General features: G+C 39.6%; 1 protein-coding gene across 4 annotated transcripts in view; it reads left to right on the top strand.

Annotated features, from left to right (window-relative positions):
- ccny (cyclin Y) overlaps window positions 1-16,702 on the top strand; it is a 44,303-nt gene extending 27,601 nt beyond the window's left edge. Inside the window, exons 3-12 of one of the 4 annotated variants that reach the window (XM_084340496.1) lie at window positions 1,413-1,433; window positions 2,808-2,842; window positions 3,003-3,026; window positions 3,609-3,709; window positions 3,834-3,869; window positions 4,185-4,242; window positions 4,596-4,715; window positions 9,229-9,395; window positions 11,345-11,507; window positions 12,776-16,702. In XM_084340496.1, the coding sequence (XP_084196622.1) occupies window positions 1,413-1,433; window positions 2,808-2,842; window positions 3,003-3,026; window positions 3,609-3,709; window positions 3,834-3,869; window positions 4,185-4,242; window positions 4,596-4,715; window positions 9,229-9,395; window positions 11,345-11,507; window positions 12,776-12,892 (842 nt within the window). In that variant the 3' untranslated portion in view covers window positions 12,893-16,702. The remainder of the gene's footprint in view (window positions 1-1,412; window positions 1,434-2,807; window positions 2,843-3,002; window positions 3,027-3,608; window positions 3,710-3,833; window positions 3,870-4,184; window positions 4,243-4,595; window positions 4,716-9,228; window positions 9,396-11,344; window positions 11,508-12,775) is intronic. The other 3 variants (XM_084340497.1, XM_084340498.1, XM_084340499.1) reach the window with 3 other exon arrangements.
- The last annotated feature ends 2,649 nt before the right edge of the window (window positions 16,703-19,351 follow it).

Genomic DNA, 19,351 nt, shown 5'->3' with positions numbered 1-19,351 from the left:
AATATGTGTATATATGGCCAATATATCAATATTGGATTTTTTTACTCCCCTATATTGTCATTGATATCTGTCCCCAAAAATCAAGTATCTGTTGGGCTGTACTTTTAAAAGATCAACATAACAATATAAACAAATAAAATAATGTCCTATACCTTAAAAAATCATTTAAAAGACTGTAAATCTCTCTCCCTCTCTATGGGCCATGGTTGGTGCTAAAGTGAGATCTGAGAGCATGCTCAGCGAGATCAAATGAATTAAGTTAGCCCTCAGGTTGCTAGTTTACTTCGAGGTTTCACATTGCGCTTTCTACTGATCAAAAGTATTTCCAAACAGGGCTTTTAGAGTGCAAATCACTCTCTCTGCGGCCGATTTGGGTTGTGAAGTCTCTACCATCATTACCACGTTGTTGTTGAATTATTTGCTCATCTCGGCTTGACCTATATTTAATTTTCAATCAATGAAAATGACAGTGTGACTTCTGTCCTTTATGCAGAGTACTGTGTGCAGCACCATAGTAGTGCAGCTTTTCTTTTCCTCAATCACATAATGATTTTCACGATCAAATGTTTTTGTCTTTTACAACATGATTACATGATCAACTTTTAAACATTTGTTGACAGCCTTAGTTGACTATGTGTTACATCAATTGCCATGATCCTCAAGAATATGACACCTGATGAGAGACATTACTCAGAGCTGCATTTTCATAAGTGCCAGACTGTACATAAGCAATAACAGCACAGCCTGCAAAACTAATATCGAAAGCATCTTTATGTTTAAAACTCATGGAAGTCACACAATGGCATCTGCTGCTTGCTTTGCAGTTCATTGATGCTACATAAAAGTACTGCTGATAAACCTCCTTTTATCCACCGTAAAGGCTCCAGGCAGGCTCCTGCAAAAAAAATTATAACAGCTTCCTTTATTTTAGACTTTTTGAGACCAAATGGGGTTTTTTGATCAGGCAGAGACACTGATCCTGTAACAGTCCGGACACTTCCAAATGACAGTTAATGCATTTTAATAAACTGAGATGTGATGACGTTTGTTTCTAAGATTACTTTTCCGTTCAGCTATAATCTCTTTACTTTGGTGATAAGAGGCTTAATATTGTTCCATTTGCGCACAGTGGAGAAAGGCTGGTTTGGCTGAAGAGCTTGTAGCCTGAAGGCTGACATATTGATCTGATATTATGGGCTGGTGCCCTTTTATTTGCCATATCAAGCTCTTGTGTGAATGTCTGCTGGCCTGTTTTTTTTTCAACATATTGTACTTACTTTAAATACTAATACAAGACACCACACAATGGGCCGTCCTTTACACTCAACCTACAACCTTTATATAACTATAGCCCATTGTGCATCTGTGCCATAAACAAACATAGAGACAACTTGGACTTTGTGTTTTTTCAGTTGCTGTGCCCAACAAAAGAGGTAAGCCTGTATGTGTCTGGTCTCAGTAGGCAGGTTAGCATTATGCTTACTGTGTGTCTGGGCACTGACCTTTCATGTGGTCTCGAGCTTTATTGTATGCTTGTTCTTGATCTGTATCGTCTTCTGTTAGCAGGTGGCGTACCTTCACTGCTGAGCTTCTGATATCATTATGTGTGTTTGTTTGTGTGTGTGTGTTTGTGTGTTTAGGCCATTTGTATGTCGGCCTACAGGATGCAGCAGTATGAATAGGAATGCATAGTGTTGACCTAAAAATTGTATATGGATTACTAAAATGACTCATATCAACTGGTCATTTTCCTCATCAACAGCCTTTAGAAACATTTTCTACAGAGGAGATGGAAAAGAATAAAAGTCAGGATTCATCACATTGTTTAAGAATATTTGATATAGGAGTGTTGATGTGTAAAAGAAAATGACAGCATCTTCTTTTTGTTAATTATTTCATAAACCAGTCAAAAGTCAGGGGTTCAGGATTGTGATCTAGTTATATTTTTGCAGCCCTAATTAAGACGTACACTGTAAGAGCCTGCAGCGCACACAGTCATGACTGGCCAGAGGAGAAAAATAGAAAACATGTGCATTAGAGTGCAAGTGTGTGTGACAGAGAGGTGAGAGACAGAGTGCAGGGATGAGAGGCGCCAGACTGCTCAATATGTCACTTGTGTGTGTGTGTGTGTGTGTGTGTGTGTGTGTGTGTGTGTGTGTGTGTGTGTGTGTGTGTGTGTGATGCTGCACTCTGCATCTGCTCCAGTTTGCTTTGCTAGCGATCTTTTTCCCCCCTTGTGTCTTCTCCTACATAAAAACTGAAAACACACCCACATATAGACACACATGGATACACAAACAGAAACGGCGCTGACACACAGCTGTGTGTGCGCCATGCACTTAGTGAAGTGAGCTCTATAAAACTACCAAATCATCACTTCCTTAAGGTAGAATTAGCATTGCAAATGAGCACATTTGTAGGTACAGAAAGCAATAAAAACAGATGTGTTCAAATTACAGTATGTCCTTGAATCATACCGTCCCTGTGCTTGATTGAATTTGGACTCATGTAGGCCAAAATGATGAATGCATTGACTGATTTGCTCACACTCATTCCTACACATTAACACACAATTTCCGATGTATCATCATGTATGAGAGAAAGGGTATTTACAAGCTTTGAAATGTTCTTTTTTCTTATCAGGTAGTTTGGAGTAATTAAATGGAACAAGCTCAGATTCTGTGGTGATGGGTAACTTATAAACCCTGGATAAATGCTGCTCCCTGTCTGTGAGGGTTGTGTACTACACTCATGCTGAGCTTCAAGTGTGTGTTGCGCTGACACCTGTTCCCTGTCTTCTTTTTCAGTTCGAGAAAAACGGAAAAGCCTTTACATCAACCATGTAAGTATGACACAGGACGTTGTGTATGATAAATTAAAAGGACAGTAGTAGACTATTAACACTACGAAGTGGATTTTATTGATTAACTTTCAATTACTTGATAGTGTAATACACCTGTGAATACTTTGTGGTGATTTTGATGTCTTGTATTTTTTGCAAGTTCACACACATTTCGGAGAACAAGGTAAAGTCCTCAAAATGACCCTTAAAATAATCCAAGCCTTTTGTCATTGTCCCTCCCTCTGTAACCCTGTTGATTCCTCTCATAGATTTAGTCATCTGTGTGTAATGAGCTGACAGATGTAGTTGAATGCCTTTATTTAGATGTTGTAGTATACAACTTCCATCACATTATTGTGTATTTCATTTGTAATTTGTGTATTTTCCTCATTTTGATCACAGTCATTTTCTTCTAGCATTCACAAATGAGTGACCACTCCCTACTAACTATGTCATTTTTACTGATGGAAAGACCCAGTCGACATGGTAAATGTCTGATTCGGTGTGTGCCAGGTGATCAAAATGAGCAAATTAAAAGAAAGACTGTTAATCACTAAGTTGAAGTTTGGGGCTTCTGTGAAGATGCACTCCACCATAAATGCATGCACCCATGTCAGGTGTTGACAGAGGTCTGAAGGCGCACAGGTGCCCTACTTTCCATTGCTGTTACCATGTCTTTGGGCTGGTCAGTGTATGCAGAAATAGAGATTGATGTGTACGTGTGTCTGTCTGTATGTCTGTATGTGCGTGTGTTTGTGAACTCCAGCATCATCCAGGCCCAGTGAGACGGAAGTACAGCTCATGTTCCACCATATTCCTTGATGACAGCACTGTCAGTCAGCCAAACCTCAAATACACCATCAAATGGTAACTACAAAACTGTAGATCTCTTCTCTTCTCATCACATAGAGCAGAGATTTTGTGGCTCATTGTCCTCATATGCTGGTCTTAGTTTGAAATAGTCTTTCATGTCCTTTGTTTGTCTTTACAGTGTAGCCCTCGCAATATACTACCACATAAAGAACAGGTATGTTTTCTTTTTTTTTCCCTAATCTACTCCCAAATTCCACAGTCCTGCATCAAATATCAGCATCAGAGGTTAGCTAGTTAACATTGGTAGAAAATTTCACTTTTATCCCTCTAGGTCTATGGTGAAATGTCAAGCTTTGTCCGATGGCTGATCTATGTGAAGACAGCAGGACAGACAAGACAAATTTGAACCTGATTCTGAATTCAGATATACAGTCAGGGATGAAAATATATTTTAAATGAATATACTGTATTGTATTTTTATTCATGTCTGGTATAATCTGATGTTCTTCCTATATTTTTGTCATTCCAGAGATGCCGACGGAAGAATGGTGTTAGACATTTTCGATGAGAAGCTGCATCCACTCTCGGTAAGGCCAAATTTCCATTATGCACAAGCTATAGAGCTGTCAGGATTCATCAAGACAAACCACACAAGCTGATGAACAGCAAATAAGCCTACACTGATCAGACATGGGGGGAACGTGTTGAGTAATCTCAGGAGCCATCTGCATCTTTCATGTGTATCTTCAGTTCCAATTTCTTTGGTTGACAATTGCAAGGTTTCAGTCCACATAACCACTTTTCTTGACGCGTCATATCAAAAACCTACAAAGCACTCCATTCAGAATGACTTCTCACTTATAAGGAAATGTAAGCAGCTTGTGTTTCCATTTTGGTTAACATTCAGATCAAATGTTTTGTTTGTTGTCTTCATTTCTAGAAGACGGAGATTCCTCCTGATTATGAAAAACACGACCCTGAGCAGAAACAGATCTACCGTTTTGTCAGGACGCTGTTCAGCGCCGCACAGCTCACTGCTGAGTGTGCCATTGTCACACTGGTAAGTGCATGTGTGTGTCTGTGTATTTCAGTGCTGACACCAGGAGGGAGTGTTGCTTCCTGGTTCTTTTTCTGCCCTCTCGTGTCATGTGCTGTCTTCTTTCTTAGACTCTTTTGTTTCTGACTATTTTTGGACCTAATTTCTTCCTCTTGGATCACATGAAATGCTCACTGTATCCCTCTGGAGATTTGTGTTACCAAAATTGTTGGAAATCTCGCAGGAGGGATGAGAAAATTGGAAGGTAACACAAAAATTGTGACAAGATCAGTTTGATCTGTGTCATTTCCTTTCGGAATTACTTTGGGGTTAAGTTGCCTGTAGTGAGGATATAATTGGTGCTTTACTGTACAGTCTGTTCTCTCCCTACAACATCCTGTGGTTCTCACCTGTATTAAAAAAGTGAAAACAAGGACACCTTTACCCCCCTTCTGTCCCTGATTCCTCCTCTTTCGCTCCTCCCCTGACTCTTTTTTTCTTCACCATCTGCTTTGTGAAAACATACAGATCTTCACTTAGATTCATGCAAAATAAGGTTGATTTATTTGTGTTGTTTTTCCTATGCTTCTTATTTATACTGAGTTTTATCAGCCATGTGCAGTTGGAAATGAACTCTCTCTTTCCCCACTCATCTGCCCAGAAACATGTCTTTCAACAACCTTATTGCTCTGGCCGACACGTGTGTCCTTGCAGACTGGGAAGTGCAGGGTTAATATGGCTGGCCTAGTGGCCTAGTATTGAGTTACTCTTCTATTTGACAGAAGCACACATATGTGACCTGTATGTATGGGTGAGCCCTTGTGTGTGACTGTAGTGGAAAAACAAGTACACTGATGCAAAATATCAGTGTGACTGTCTACCTATCTTTATCCATGTGTAGGTGTAGTCTGACAAAAGTGTGTCAAACTTCACAAGATCACATGTGCACACACAGACACACAGCACAGTCTGGCACATGACCAGCCACTTCCAGTCCCCCAGAAGAAGAAGGTCTGGCATGCCATCAGTAATTGAATAGGCCTGTTGGCTGGTGGTTATGGGCTAAGCTTAGCTGACACAGCTAACTTTAGACAAGAGAGTTGAGATGGAAGTTGGGCATCTTCCTTCCCTTCCCCAATCATTACATCATAGGATAGGAAAGGGATCCTTAAATGTGAATATTTGCTGGTTTCTGCACTCCTCTATGACAGTAAACTGACTATTTTTGGGCCAGGGACAAAACAAAACATTTTAGGATGTCATTTTGTCATTTTGTATCACATTTTATACCAATTTTATATATTGATTGAAGAAATAATGGACAATGAAAATAATCATTAGTTGCTGCCATATTTGTCACCCTTTGCATTGTAAACTTGTTAGATGTGTAGCATGTAGCATTCACACTGGTTGTTTATGTAGCATGAGTTAGCTACCTAGCTAATGTCAGTCAAACCATGTGCAGTGTTTTTGTCTATCGCTGCACAATCGCTTCATTTAGCACTCCCCAGCACCCAGCTGTTTTGTATAGGGGTGTGAATCTTTGGGTGTCTCACGATTCGATTCGATTCAGATTCTTAGGGTCACGATTCGATTCAGAATCGATTCTCGATTCAAACGATTCTCAATTAAAAAATTGATACAGTGCATAGTGTGTTAAGGCAAATTATGGCATCAAAACAATACAGTTTGTATAAGATAATGTGATTTTTAAACAAACTGATTCCAATGATGTAATCACACAAAGGCAAACATTAAAAAAGGTAACATTTATTCATGCTAAACAAATAAAAACGTACTTACTGTACAAGAAATAACTTGCATAAATAAAATTGCCTAAATAGAAGCTTAGGCCAGCTGCCTTTTCTTTCCCAGAAGTTACAAAAATAAACTGTACACAAATAACACAAATTGGTGTTTTGTGTGATTTTTCAAAATAGAAAAAAAAAAAAAAATCGATTTTTTTAAGGTTATGAATCGATTCAGAATCGTGGATGATTAGAATCGCGATTCTTATGTGAATCGATTTTTTCCCCCACCCCTAGTTTTCTACCAGAAAATAAATGCTCTATGGAAACCAGGTGTGGTGTGTTATAAACATTTACTTATTTAGCCTAATTGTAGATGTTTCATGTTCACGATGGATATTCTGCTCCTTCACTGAAACCTGAAACCTTTACCTACACTAAATGAACAGTCCTGTTCTGGTAACAGATAATACATGAAGAATCCTATATACCAGTACAACATCGGCTCAGTATTTTCTGAATTATCTCAGCAGAATATGTTTTACTGGTTAGTTTAAAGCGACATTATGTAGCTTTTTTGAACTTAAAAGCACAACTTTAAAATCATCTTGATAGAAGTGTATTGTAATAGGGTGAATGGTATCTCTGTCACAGCCACTCGGCCCCTCTATCACTTATTTCTGCACTATGTAACTTTGGTCAGAGAGGGTAGGATCACAGTGTTACATACATGTTTCCTCAAAACATTTCAAGACATTATATTGTTATGACTTAATGAGTTTTGTCGTTGGCACTTTACATTACATCGGACAAATAGTAACAGACCAGAAACAGTAGGGATGCCAAATCACACAAAATTCCAATTTCTACATAATGTTACTTTAAATAAGAAACACCACATGTTGATGGTTTGGAGTTTACACTTTGGATTCTGACAAATGGTGTATAGTAGTTAAAAACAACCACCAGTCACTGATGTGGCCATTAATGGATTCTTCTATTAAATGAGTGAACCACTAACTGTAAATCAAGTGCTTGATACTTTGGCTTCCCACTGTAATGAATAATAGATGTGATTTGACTCTCCTAAAAAAAGCAAATAGCATGTTGTTTAATCAGTGTTAAACATTTTCTTTTCATAACATTTAGAACATCCTCTGTTTCAGAAATGAGTCAGAGGTTAGTTGAATCTTTGGAGACCAGTTTCTCTTTCTGGTAAGAAACCTCATCTGTGACATCATCCCAAAATACAGAAAACAAAATTGGGGTTCAGTCTGATTGCACAAGGCTACTCTCTGCCAACCCCACTGCCTCTGGATCCTATGTTGTGCTTGTTTGTGTAGTTTTCTCTCTCTGCTGTTGCATTCATATCGCTCAGCATGTGGTCTGGCTCACATTTCATGCGGGCTTTCTACAGTTGTGTTTGCTGCCTGCTGCCAGATGAGTGTATATCTAGTGTCTGTTGGCAGACTCTGGGCCACAACAGAGATACCTTAGCATTGCCTGCAGGCGGAAAGTCCAACTGGGCATGCCTTGTCCAATTAGCTACCTGAGCTGTGCTAGTGGGCATGACAAACCAGGCTGCATAAAAGGATAAAAAATATTTCCATTTCTTATTCTCCCTTCTCTTTGCTTCTCCATTTGTCTGGCCCACAAGGAAGGTACCATTATATATTTAGTAATCAAATGATAAAAATCATCATGTAACATGTAAAAGTCTTCTAGGGATCTGTCTAGGTTTCTAAGTGACATAATACTGAAAGTCCTGCCACTGCGCAGATTCAAACAGCATTATAATAAGTTGAATGCGCTGTGTGTCTGCACAGTTTTCAAAGTTTTAATTTTCTGTAGCTGGTCTGAATTCAGTTGAGCCTTCAGTCAACTGTATTTAAAGGAACTAAATAAATGTATTTCCTAGTCAGCTGGGGAAAGATTGTTATCACATGAGTAAGATTTATTGTTTGTTTTAGACCATATCTGTTACAAAATGAAATAAACTGTAGTATACTGAAGTTGGGCATTTTTTAAAATGACAAAATAAAAGCACCAAATCTTTACGGAACTAAATCACAGTTTTTATAAAAAATTGAAAAGTACAAAAAAAGGTAAAAACACATAAAGTACGTGCTGTTTATACCACACATGCATTGTATTATGTGTGTGTAGTGGGAGATGAAAGAGCTTGTATGAGGAAGATTTAATGTATATCGTAGCTTCCATCAGCCAGCTAGATGTGTATCTTCATGCAGCAGATCACTGCGGCTTTTATCTTTGACAACAGCCATAAAATCAAATAGAATACATTCTCTCTTTTGAACAAAGTGATGATCAATGGATCAGAAGAATGAGCTTCTGTACAAGTATTCCAACTTGTATGAAAAAGGTGCCCGGGGCTCAGTGCGCTTTGTGATCTGTAGACTGGGGGAATTCTGACTGCTGAAAAAAAGGAAGAGAAATGGAAATGGGGAGAGAGACAGAGAGATGGAGTGTTTCGATCCCCATATATATTTTAATGAGCGAGCTCTGGGGGAGCTGGATTTCATCAGCTTTTGACATCTTGTTATTTTGGTTTTTACCTGGAGGCAGTGTAGGCAGGAGACTGCAAAACCGGAAAGCAGCCAACTACCTCTGCAACTGAATGTAGAGGGGGAGAGCAGAGGCTAATTAAACACAGAAACAAACAGGAGGACTTGCTTATTACACAAGTATTGGATGATATATTAATATAAATATTGTTGAACAGACAGAATCCACAGGGATCTTACATGCGACGCATCTCTTTCTCACAGGTGTATTTGGAGAGGCTCCTGACCTACGCTGAGATCGACATTTGCCCTGCCAACTGGAAGCGTATCGTGTTAGGAGCCATCCTCCTGGCATCGAAGGTCTGGGATGACCAGGCGGTCTGGAACGTCGACTACTGCCAAATTCTCAAGGATATCACTGTGGAGGACATGTGAGTTGCTGGACAAACACATGAATCACTAATCAAATATTCGCTGTTAGGATAAAAAATATCTGATTGAACATGAGTAAACATTTGCCACAAACTGGATTTCCGCAGTGTAAAAAAAATCAGCAATGCAAAGAGCGGTTGGGGCAGTTTCTGGCAACAGGAGAGGAAAGTCATAAAATCAGTCAAGTTTGTTAAAAGATGTGATGTAATGAAATGTAAAACAAATAGTCAGAAATCCTCCTCAAACTTTCTGAAGGAAGTAAAAAAAAAAGACAGCAAATAAATTGATTTATTTTCTGTTGATTCTCTCTTCATCTCCCGTTGAGGAACTCACATTTTGGGTCGTCCATGCTGAGAATAGTCTGTGTTTAGAGTCGGCCAAGGTTCAAGAGGTGTTGAGGATCGCATGTATGGTGGTCTGGACATGTTTAGAGTGACCTCTGGCCAATCTGTCTGACACCCTCCACTGTCTTTTGTTGTGCCTCTTGGATTGGTCCCAAAAAAGGCAGCGATGCAGTAGGTTGGCTCAGTTAAATACAACTCAGCCTTATGATGAAGTGTCATCACCTAATGTTGTCTACCCTTTGTTAAAGCAAGAATTATGCATATACCAATGGAACTATCTTCCAGGTGTCATTGCATCTTTCCCAATGAGGAAACTTGATATTCAGCTGGTTCATTAGTTCCTAACGATCTGACAATTAAAGATGCATAACTAGATATCAAGTTTAATAGAAATGTTCCTGGAGCAATAAGTTGGATATCTTTCAGGGTTAAACCTAAGATTGTATGGCATTTTTAGACAACATCATCTTTGATTACAAATGAAATCACCATTGCTATGTGTGAAAGAAGCATCTTGAGCATGAGGACCCACCACTCAGTCATATATACCACATCCGGCTCAAATCCACAGGAATCTTGGCGAGCTTATTCTAAGGGGAAACACGACGCTGCAGACGTGTTGCCGCTGCTGTGGCCTCTGACCACTGCTGCATTCACACTGACTGGATATTCTTGTCCTTGGGCTCAGATTTTACAGAGTTGTGATGGTAATCCACCTGTTTGGGACTCTCCAGCGAGAGGAGCCCAGCATGTGCTTCTGTTGTGCTCCCATAAGACAACCGGATGGTGCTTGACCAGAGATTTCCTCGGAAAATCTACTTTAGTCTTTTTAAAATCCGTGCTGGGGAACCTTGCCGGCTGAATTCCCCTTCCCACCCCTCAACAGACTCAAGTGACTGTGAAATAACTGCAGGGGAGTCTGGGGAAAATGATGAGGAGCGGAGAAAGGCAAAAAGAAATGGATGAGAATAGCTGAATGAGTGCCACAGAGAGATAAAAAAGAAGCTGCGTTATTAGGCAGTTTGGCTACAGCGGAGTCTAAATTTAGCTTGTCTGTTGCTGCATGCCTGTAAATGTGCGTGGGTGGGGAACAAAGGCTAGGAAGAGGAGATGGATAGTGCTTCTTATGCAGGTTACAATGCAGAAGAAGTCAGTCATGACTGAAGATAAACAGATGAAAGCAGCTGTCAACACACTGCAGAAGGGATCACAGAGCTATGCAGCATGGAGCAATGCATGACAATAGCATTTTCAGGATGTGGGATTAATACGCTTTCTTACACATAATGCTCAGAGCCCTTTTGCTTAGATATCTCTCGTTTTAAGGATGAAGGAAGGCTTATGTTTGGTGGGTGTACGAGGGATTTACTCAGTATATGTGTATTGGCACTGTACATGTGAAAATAACACCCACCGTCTGTGTAAGGTGATGGATTTGCCAGGATGGTCTAATGAGTACTCTCTGTCTCTCTGTATCCTCCTCAGGCTCTCGGTACACAATTTATTCTAATTTGATCTAACTAACTTTATTTCTGGTCCTTACCAAGATAACAGATTTTTTTTCAACTCATGCATCCTCTCTCTCTCTCTTTCTCTGACAACAGGAATGAGCTGGAGCGTCAGTTTCTGGAGCTGCTGCAGTTCAACATCAATGTGCCGTCCAGTGTCTACGCCAAGTATTACTTTGACCTGCGCTCGCTGGCTGAGGCCAACAACCTCAGCTTTCCCCTGGAACCCCTCAGCAGGGACAAAGCCCAGAAACTAGAGGTGAGTAGCACACACCCAAAACTTGGATTTTGATGTGGAGCTCAGGTCATACAGAAACAAAAATAAGAAAAAATCTTGAAATCCAAGCCCAATGTATTGTGGCCTGAGGATGTGGAATACAGTGAACCAAGGCCAGCCCACTAATTAGTATTGTGAAGGCACCACACACAAAACACAGACTGGAGATCGTCTGCTGGGTGAAGGACAGGGTGTACTGCTGTTTTGATGAGTAATTAGCTTCACTGCCTCAACATCTGTCTCCCTCCCTCTCTGCGACTAATGTGGTTAATGTTTAAAACAAAGAAACAGCGATAAGTGATGCATCATTGCCTTGCTTTTTTTGCTCCATCCAAAAAATTCTCAGTTTGACCAAAGTAGACCTTGTCATGGCAGGACAAGCATAGCTGTAATTAATAAAATCAAAGTCTGCATAACATTTACTTTGCCGGGGCCCTGGTATGACTTACTTACACTTGTCATGAAACTGCATAGACCAATAAAAACAGGCTAAGATCTCCAACACTAACAAAAATATCAAGTGAGTGAGCGTCATGCTAATTAACCAAGGTTTGTAGACGCCTACACAGTCCTGAGAAGAGGCCTCATCAGACAACATGAAGGCCAAAACACTTTGATACTTTAATAAATGCATTTTGCTGATGATCACTTCAGGTTTTAGTTTACCCTCACATCATGTTTTAAATACTGAGATTTAGTGATACGTTATCTTCAGTTTTGACAGTAAAGTCATAATAGAGTAACAGTATAATGAAAAGAACATATACACAATTAAAGACAAAAAAAATATTTTTTTGAAAAAAGAGTGAGTCGACAATCCCTGTAAACAGTAGATTAATACTTGAAATGGATCTAAGATAAATTGATTGGTGCAGATTTCTCAAATCAGGTCCCCAAAAATCCAAAACATTTGTTGACATGTTTTTCTTAAACGTGGAGGAACTGATGATTTGCTATGGAAAACTGTATGTTGTGTCAGAATAAAAGACTTCCAAGAACAATTTTATTGGATCTCTTTATTAAATAACTGAGAAAACTATCTGAATACTTAAACCCAATAATAACATAAGATAGGACACAACCAAAACAAAAGAGCCAGTGAACCTTCAGCCAAAATGCTGGGATTTTTAAATTTAGATTGCCACCTCTCGTCGTACAAACACTGACCAAGACGTCAACCAATTACTGTAATAAACCAAATTGTAGGCCTGGCCATCTCCATCTTATTCCTGCTGTGTTTTGACTTTCAGGCCATCTCGCGGTTGTGTGATGACAAATACAAGGACTTGAGGAAACAAGCCAAGAAACGGTCAGTGAGCGCAGACAACCTGACTGTGGTGCGGTGGTGTCCAGCCATCATCTCCTAACACCGGCTGCCTGCAGCACGGAGTCTGTCAGACAATACTGTACTGCATTTCTGCCTGGTAAGCAGGCAAACCAGGTGGGCAGCAGTCCTGTGGATCATTGGGTCTGTCTGGAATACACACACATATACACACATACACACACACTCACACAACCTTGCACTTTTAAGTGTGATTGCACCCTCTCTGGTCGTTGTACATAAAAGAAATCCCACTCGCTGCCTGCACTGAACCAAACAGAGCTGAGCTGAACCAAACTGAAGTATGTGATTGAACGTTGTTGGGATGACGACCTTGACTGCAGAAGAAAAAGAGGACAAACGAAATACAGCTGACAACATGAGAGACTGTGTGAAGTTGGGAAAAGAAGATAGGAACCAGCTAAATGCGAAGCAGCGACAGCGCTCCATAATTCCCTCTGAGGCTCGACTGGCTTGTGCAGTCGATCGAGGGAAGTCGTGTACATTCCTTTCATTTTAATCTTCTGCTTCAGTGTCTTAGCTGAGGCAGGAGATGATTTTTGACAGCTTACAGGCACATTTTAAAATTCTAAAATGCTCAATTCCTCAATTTGTGTCAGTGTTTTGTTGGTGTTTATCTGTTCTTTTGCATTCCCATCCAGCCAAAACCTCTGACAAATGAAAGACGTGTTCATTCCACTGCTCACTGGAGTGTACAGTTGATACATTTAACTGGACCACATATCATTCACTCTCCTGACAAGAATATTCCACCGAGTATTCATTTACATTGTAGCCATTTAACTGAAGAGAGCTAACATTGGAAAAAGCAAGTCAGTGTTTGGCTCAGCTGCGCTTTGACAGGACCTGGGAATTCAACATTTTTCTGTTCCAGTTACAGAACAGCTTCTCATATACAGCTCCTCACTTAAAGCAATATTCATGCATTGCTTTGTTGTAGTGATTAAAATACGATGAAGCATGCATACTTGGGAGAAGACTGACTGGAAATCACTGCTCTCAGTCAGATGTGAGACATACTGTAGAGCTTGTGTTGTACTTAATTCACTGCCATTGTCCTGACCTGTGGTGCCTGTAATAAGCTAGTTTAACACTTCTCCCCCTTTCTACTGGAGGAATAGAACAAATAACTGAAGTATTTTTTTTTCTTTAACATTTTGTACGGTTCTTCCAGCTTACAAAGAAATAGCACAAATGGTATATTGACATGTAGGAGCCACTAAAAGCATGATTTCTTCAGGGTTGTTTTTTGGTGTTTTGGAGAAGAGCAAAGTGAATGAAAAAGCATTAAGTGACGATTGAAACACTGCATACAAAAAGATAGATTGTATACATTGTGCTAAATTGTCTCTGTACAGTGTAAATACAGCGCCAGTGTGCAAAATCTGTAGACTGAGTTCATACTGTAAAAAAAAACAGAATGATGGTAGAATATTTATATTGGGTCAGTTTTTACTGTACATGAGGCGGACAGTTAATAAGTTTGACTTCTTGTTCCTATGACAAATCAAGTAAAGACAAAGTATTAAGATTTAAATGGGAGACACCACTTAAGATTTTTTGTCTGTTCTCTTGTTACGATGTTTTCTCACTTCAGAAAATGCCAGGTTTTTGTGTTACAAACTGTATATGGTATATAGATAATACAAGACAATTCAGGCTTATTTTATGACTTGTAATATTTTTTTTTTTAACCCTACTGTGTGGAAGCATTTCCAGATTTGTATGTTTTTAAGGAATGATGCTTGTTTTTTAATGGAGCCCCGCAGCTGACAGAATTATGTAAAAGGTTATCAAGTCAAAAACACAATATAAGTAAATAATGTAAAAAAATGGCAATATAAAATAGTTTTTTAAACTTAATTAGTTTTCCTGTTCTTTATCTTTCACTGGCTCATTTTATTTCTGAGCTCCATCATTTTCCTATTATTTTGGTCTTGGTCCACTGCAAGTGTAGATAAGTGTTCTCCCCATTGTGTTTCCCCTGCTTGGTCAACCGACTTTATTTTGGGATGACATCATGCAAATAAAAAACATGTTCTGGGGGGGCTTTTGTAAAATAAGTAAATAAAAAACCTCCATAGTAATAATCAACCTCGTTTGCAGTTAAGGGTTCCTTGTTTAATGGTTGTCTATTGGGAAAATGGGTTTTGGGTAAAAGGGTTGTTTGCGTTGCAGTATCTCGAGTTGGGAAATGAGTTTGTGAAAGCTAAATAGACAAGTAAAAAATAAAGTTTTCAGTTAGAGCAACTGATTCATGGTAAAGGATCAATATAAATGGTTTCTACATTTTTTTACCACTGATTGAAGAATAGAGGAAACGTCTACTGCTTCATATCTTTACACTTAATCTATTTACTAATGTGTTCCTTCAACCTTTTACAACATTTTGTCTGTTTTGGGACTCCGTAGTGTCTTGCATTTACTGGAAACAAGTGAAAACTTTTTTTTTCATGAACAAATCTCTTCCTGTTTGCTATTTCCTTCACATTTCTCAAATCAGAAACAAGACAATATACAGGGATGATGTAGATGGAAAACTTATAAAATCATTGAGTTGATTGGTTTATTCATTCTAGTTTTCACACTTGAATGAGTTGATGAAAGTGTGAAGTAATGCTTCTATTATATAAACCTTTTAATAGTGGTTGTTTGCCTTATGATCAACTGGATTCACAGTTTCCTCCACTACATCATTAAAATGGGCAGTAAACTGTATTCTTAAAAATATCATGACGTAACCTGGAAATGTCTGACAAAGGCACAAAGAGAGCTTATTTTATTGCATTTTTTCTTCGTAACACAAAAGGTCAGATAAAGGTCCAAACTGAAATGTGACACCAGTGTACCCTCCTTCAGCAGTGTAGGTTATTTGTTGCATTTCATTGGCAACTTCCACGTCTGAGATTCAAGTTCTGTTGTTTGTCAAGCTACTAAAGAATCAGTCAGTCAGTGCGAGCAGCAGGTGTGAGAAGGGACAGAACTGTACCAAAGTCACGGAGAAAATGAAGGACGATCCTGTCCGACGTGTTGCTCGGACCCGGCCCTCTTGCACATGAAGTATATGAAAAGGTGTTGGGGACTTTGGAAAGAGAGCTGTTGTTCTGCATGGTGCTTTGAATGAGTGGAAAAATAAGGTGCAAAAATGTGTCTTTAGGAAAGTAACGTTACTGGAGTTGCTGTTGTGAGTTCAAACCTTTTGAGATATTCAAAGATTGTATATCCTATTTATTGTATGTGTGTGTGCATACAGCCCAAGTCTGGTGTTTTCTGGACACGGAGGTATAAGCGTTGATGCCATGTGGTCAACTATGGCGAGTCCTGAGGTGGAAAATTGACTCCAACAGCAAAGAACTTGGGCCTGTGGCGTCCTGTCGGCTGGTTAGGTGTGTGTCATAGCCTTGTGCACTGAACTCTACCTCTGCATAGAGTTTTACTTTTCTCTTGATTTTTTCTTCCTCTCTTTAGCGACAATTTTTTGGATTTCACCGATTCAGCTTTGATCATGACGATTTCCTGTGCTAACATCAGTCAACTGCTGTGACCGTTTTTTTTCATTGATTGATATTTTCAACAAGTTGTACTGTATTCTGTTGTTATCGTTGTTATTGTCATTGTATTATTTTGTTTTCAGTGAGTCAGTCATTCTGTTTATGTTCTCAGTTTGCCAAACTCAGATCTCTCTCTCTCTCTGTTCTCTCTTTTTCTCTGTATGATTTCAACTATGATTTATAGAAACTGCTCCCAATTCTTCTCTTCTAAAGCAATGTTTAGAAAACCCTGTGCAAGAATTAAACTTTAAAACCTTGCAATAAATCCTGCGTTTCTCTTGTTTCATCTGAAGGATCAATTCACACAAAGTGGAAGAGGTAATAGAAACACACACACACACACACACACACACACACACACACACATCAATCATGGTGGTATCCCGAGTTCTTCCCACAATATTTCAATATGTCCTGTATTGTACAACTGATGTGACTATGCTGGGTTTCTTCTCCCAGAAAGAACCATTTAAATGGCTTAGAGCGAGTGGTAATGCAGAGATTACTAGGGACACATTTAATCCTCCGTATTAGCCCTGATTTGCATTTCAATCGCCGCTCTGGTAATTGCCATACGAGTCAATTCGGTGCAACGAAGAGGTTGCTGCGAGCTTTAAAGGGAGCAATTGCTACATCAAGGACTTCCTTTTGAAATACTGTACGCCGATAAACAAACTCACCTTTTGAAAAACACATCTCTTGGTTTAATGAGCGCCGCAGTTTACAGTCTCTCATTTCCTGTCGGAGAATTGAAGTGGATTCCAGCTTTATTCTGAATGGTCTAGATTTAGTCTCATCACTCCTCACCCACCTCTTAGATGGTTTCAGGGGCTAAGGATGGTAAGAGATGACTGGAGGCTAAGAGATTGTGTCTGTGTCTTGCTCAGGATATTGTCTCTTAGGGGAAGCAAGACTTTGATGTTCTAGAGACAGCTTTACACAAGAGGGGCTTCATGTGTCAGGACCATTTATTGTTTCTAACAGTTGGAACAGAACAGAAGGCCACCGGTAACACTTTTGAGGCTTTTTCCCCCCATCATGCCATGTTGTATATCCTTGTGCACCTATTGATCTCTTAGTATTAAGAAACCAAACACCTTCAACCCAAAGTGTAAGTAAACACCTGAAAATCACTTCACACTGTGGAGAGATCGAAGCCATGTGGTGGAATAACCCAGTCTCAGACAAAAAAAAGCACAGATTATAGGCCTTTCAGACACAATGCGACAACAGCACCACTGTGCTCTGAAACCCATTATTTCCAGTGGCTTGCACAGCACCAACGCTGCTGCGTCGAGCAGTACTGAACCCAGTGGTGAGCAGTTTGTCTGAAAGCCCGATTAAAAGAGACCATCTTATACCTCGGTGTACAAAACAATTAAAGGGAGGTTTTATTGCTCAGCCATGCTTAAATCATTGTGTTAGAGATGCTAAATATGCAGGATTATTGAAAATATTTTGTAGCTAGCCATAATAATAGAGGTCGACCAATATATAGGTCGGCCAATATTTGCCAATCACAGATATATGGTGTGGCCTATATGTCGTCAATATAAAAACTCTTGTATTCACAGAATATAATGCAGGAAAAACATGCTTGGGGTAAATTTAAATGATTACATTTACAGTGAAGTTTACTGTGTCAGTGCACTCGGCTCTACATATTATTTTCAGCAAATTCCTGCCAATCCACACCTCCAACAAACATGGAGCAACTTTCTTGTGTTGTGTTTCTGGCCTCTTGGCAAATCTAAGTCCAGTATTCACGCTCTCCTGAGCTGTGTTTTGGTCTCCACCAAAAAATCTCCACTTTGTTGAGCAGCTTTGTGTGTCTCTCCTGTTTGGCGCTGGATAGACAGTGTACCGATTTCTGAAAACATATTCCTGCATGCGGGAAACAAGGTCAGGGGCTGACGGAGGCCGGTGTGATGACAGCAAACACAGTGCTGAGGTGATTTAGAAGGGCTCTGACCAGGACTCTGACTGCAGGGATGAAGGCACAGCGGGTTCAGGTGGGGACAGGAGAGAGGTGAAATGAGAGGGGATTTAATGTTTTATGTTTTAAATTCTTACACATTGTACCTTTAAGATGATGAAACCATGTCTTTAGACTGCAGCGCTACAATGTTGTACAGCTGCTGAAGCAAAAAAGACACTATAAATCTTGTGATCTGTGAAGTCTCGAGGGATTTTCTGTGGTCCTCTGGTGATGAATTCATTATCATGAACAGTGTGGCAGAGACAGAAAGAGCTTGAGAGACAAAAAAAACTCTCTCACTCTGCATCACTTTATTTAATCATTGTCGTCATACCCTGTGGTGCAGTAGGGATGTTTGTGTCACACCTGCGCATTGATACAAGGGATGTTCTTTTTAAGCACAACATAACAACTGCGGAAAACTTCCAAGTAAAAGCTGGTGGACAGGTGGGAAATGGCACAGTCTAAAAATGAAATAATAGTTAGCCTGTATGGAAATGGCACTAACTGTGTCAAACAAGAAGGGGAAGATGGTGAAAAAACCTTTTGCCAACACAGCATCAAATACAGCCATGAAGGTCATTCATACTCTATCACAGACGTAATAATCCTCAAACTGAACGGCAGATATTCCCCTCTGAGAATAATCTACGGCCCAGATGCTTCACAGAAACTATATAACGTCTCTTTTGACTTTGATGCAGCTTACGTCTGTGACAAAACATACATCTGGCTTCTCACTGCGCGGCGCGTGCATTCTATAGTTGGCTGAGGACAATCAAGTGCATCTAATATTACATTTGTAAACCTGCAAACATTTTGATAAAAAACAACAAATTGCTAACCACTGAATTCAGTAACTACAAAAAATACAAAAAACACTGTTTAAGAATATTATTGGGTCTATATCATCATAAATGTGCCCACCTGAGAAGATGGTACATTCCAGTTT

The sequence above is a fragment of the Pagrus pagrus genome, assembly GCF_965226575.1.
Source record: "Pagrus pagrus genome assembly, chromosome: 20".
In the NCBI taxonomy this organism is placed as follows: domain Eukaryota; kingdom Metazoa; phylum Chordata; class Actinopteri; order Spariformes; family Sparidae; genus Pagrus; species Pagrus pagrus.
This window is presented reverse-complemented; position numbering and strand designations above follow the sequence as displayed.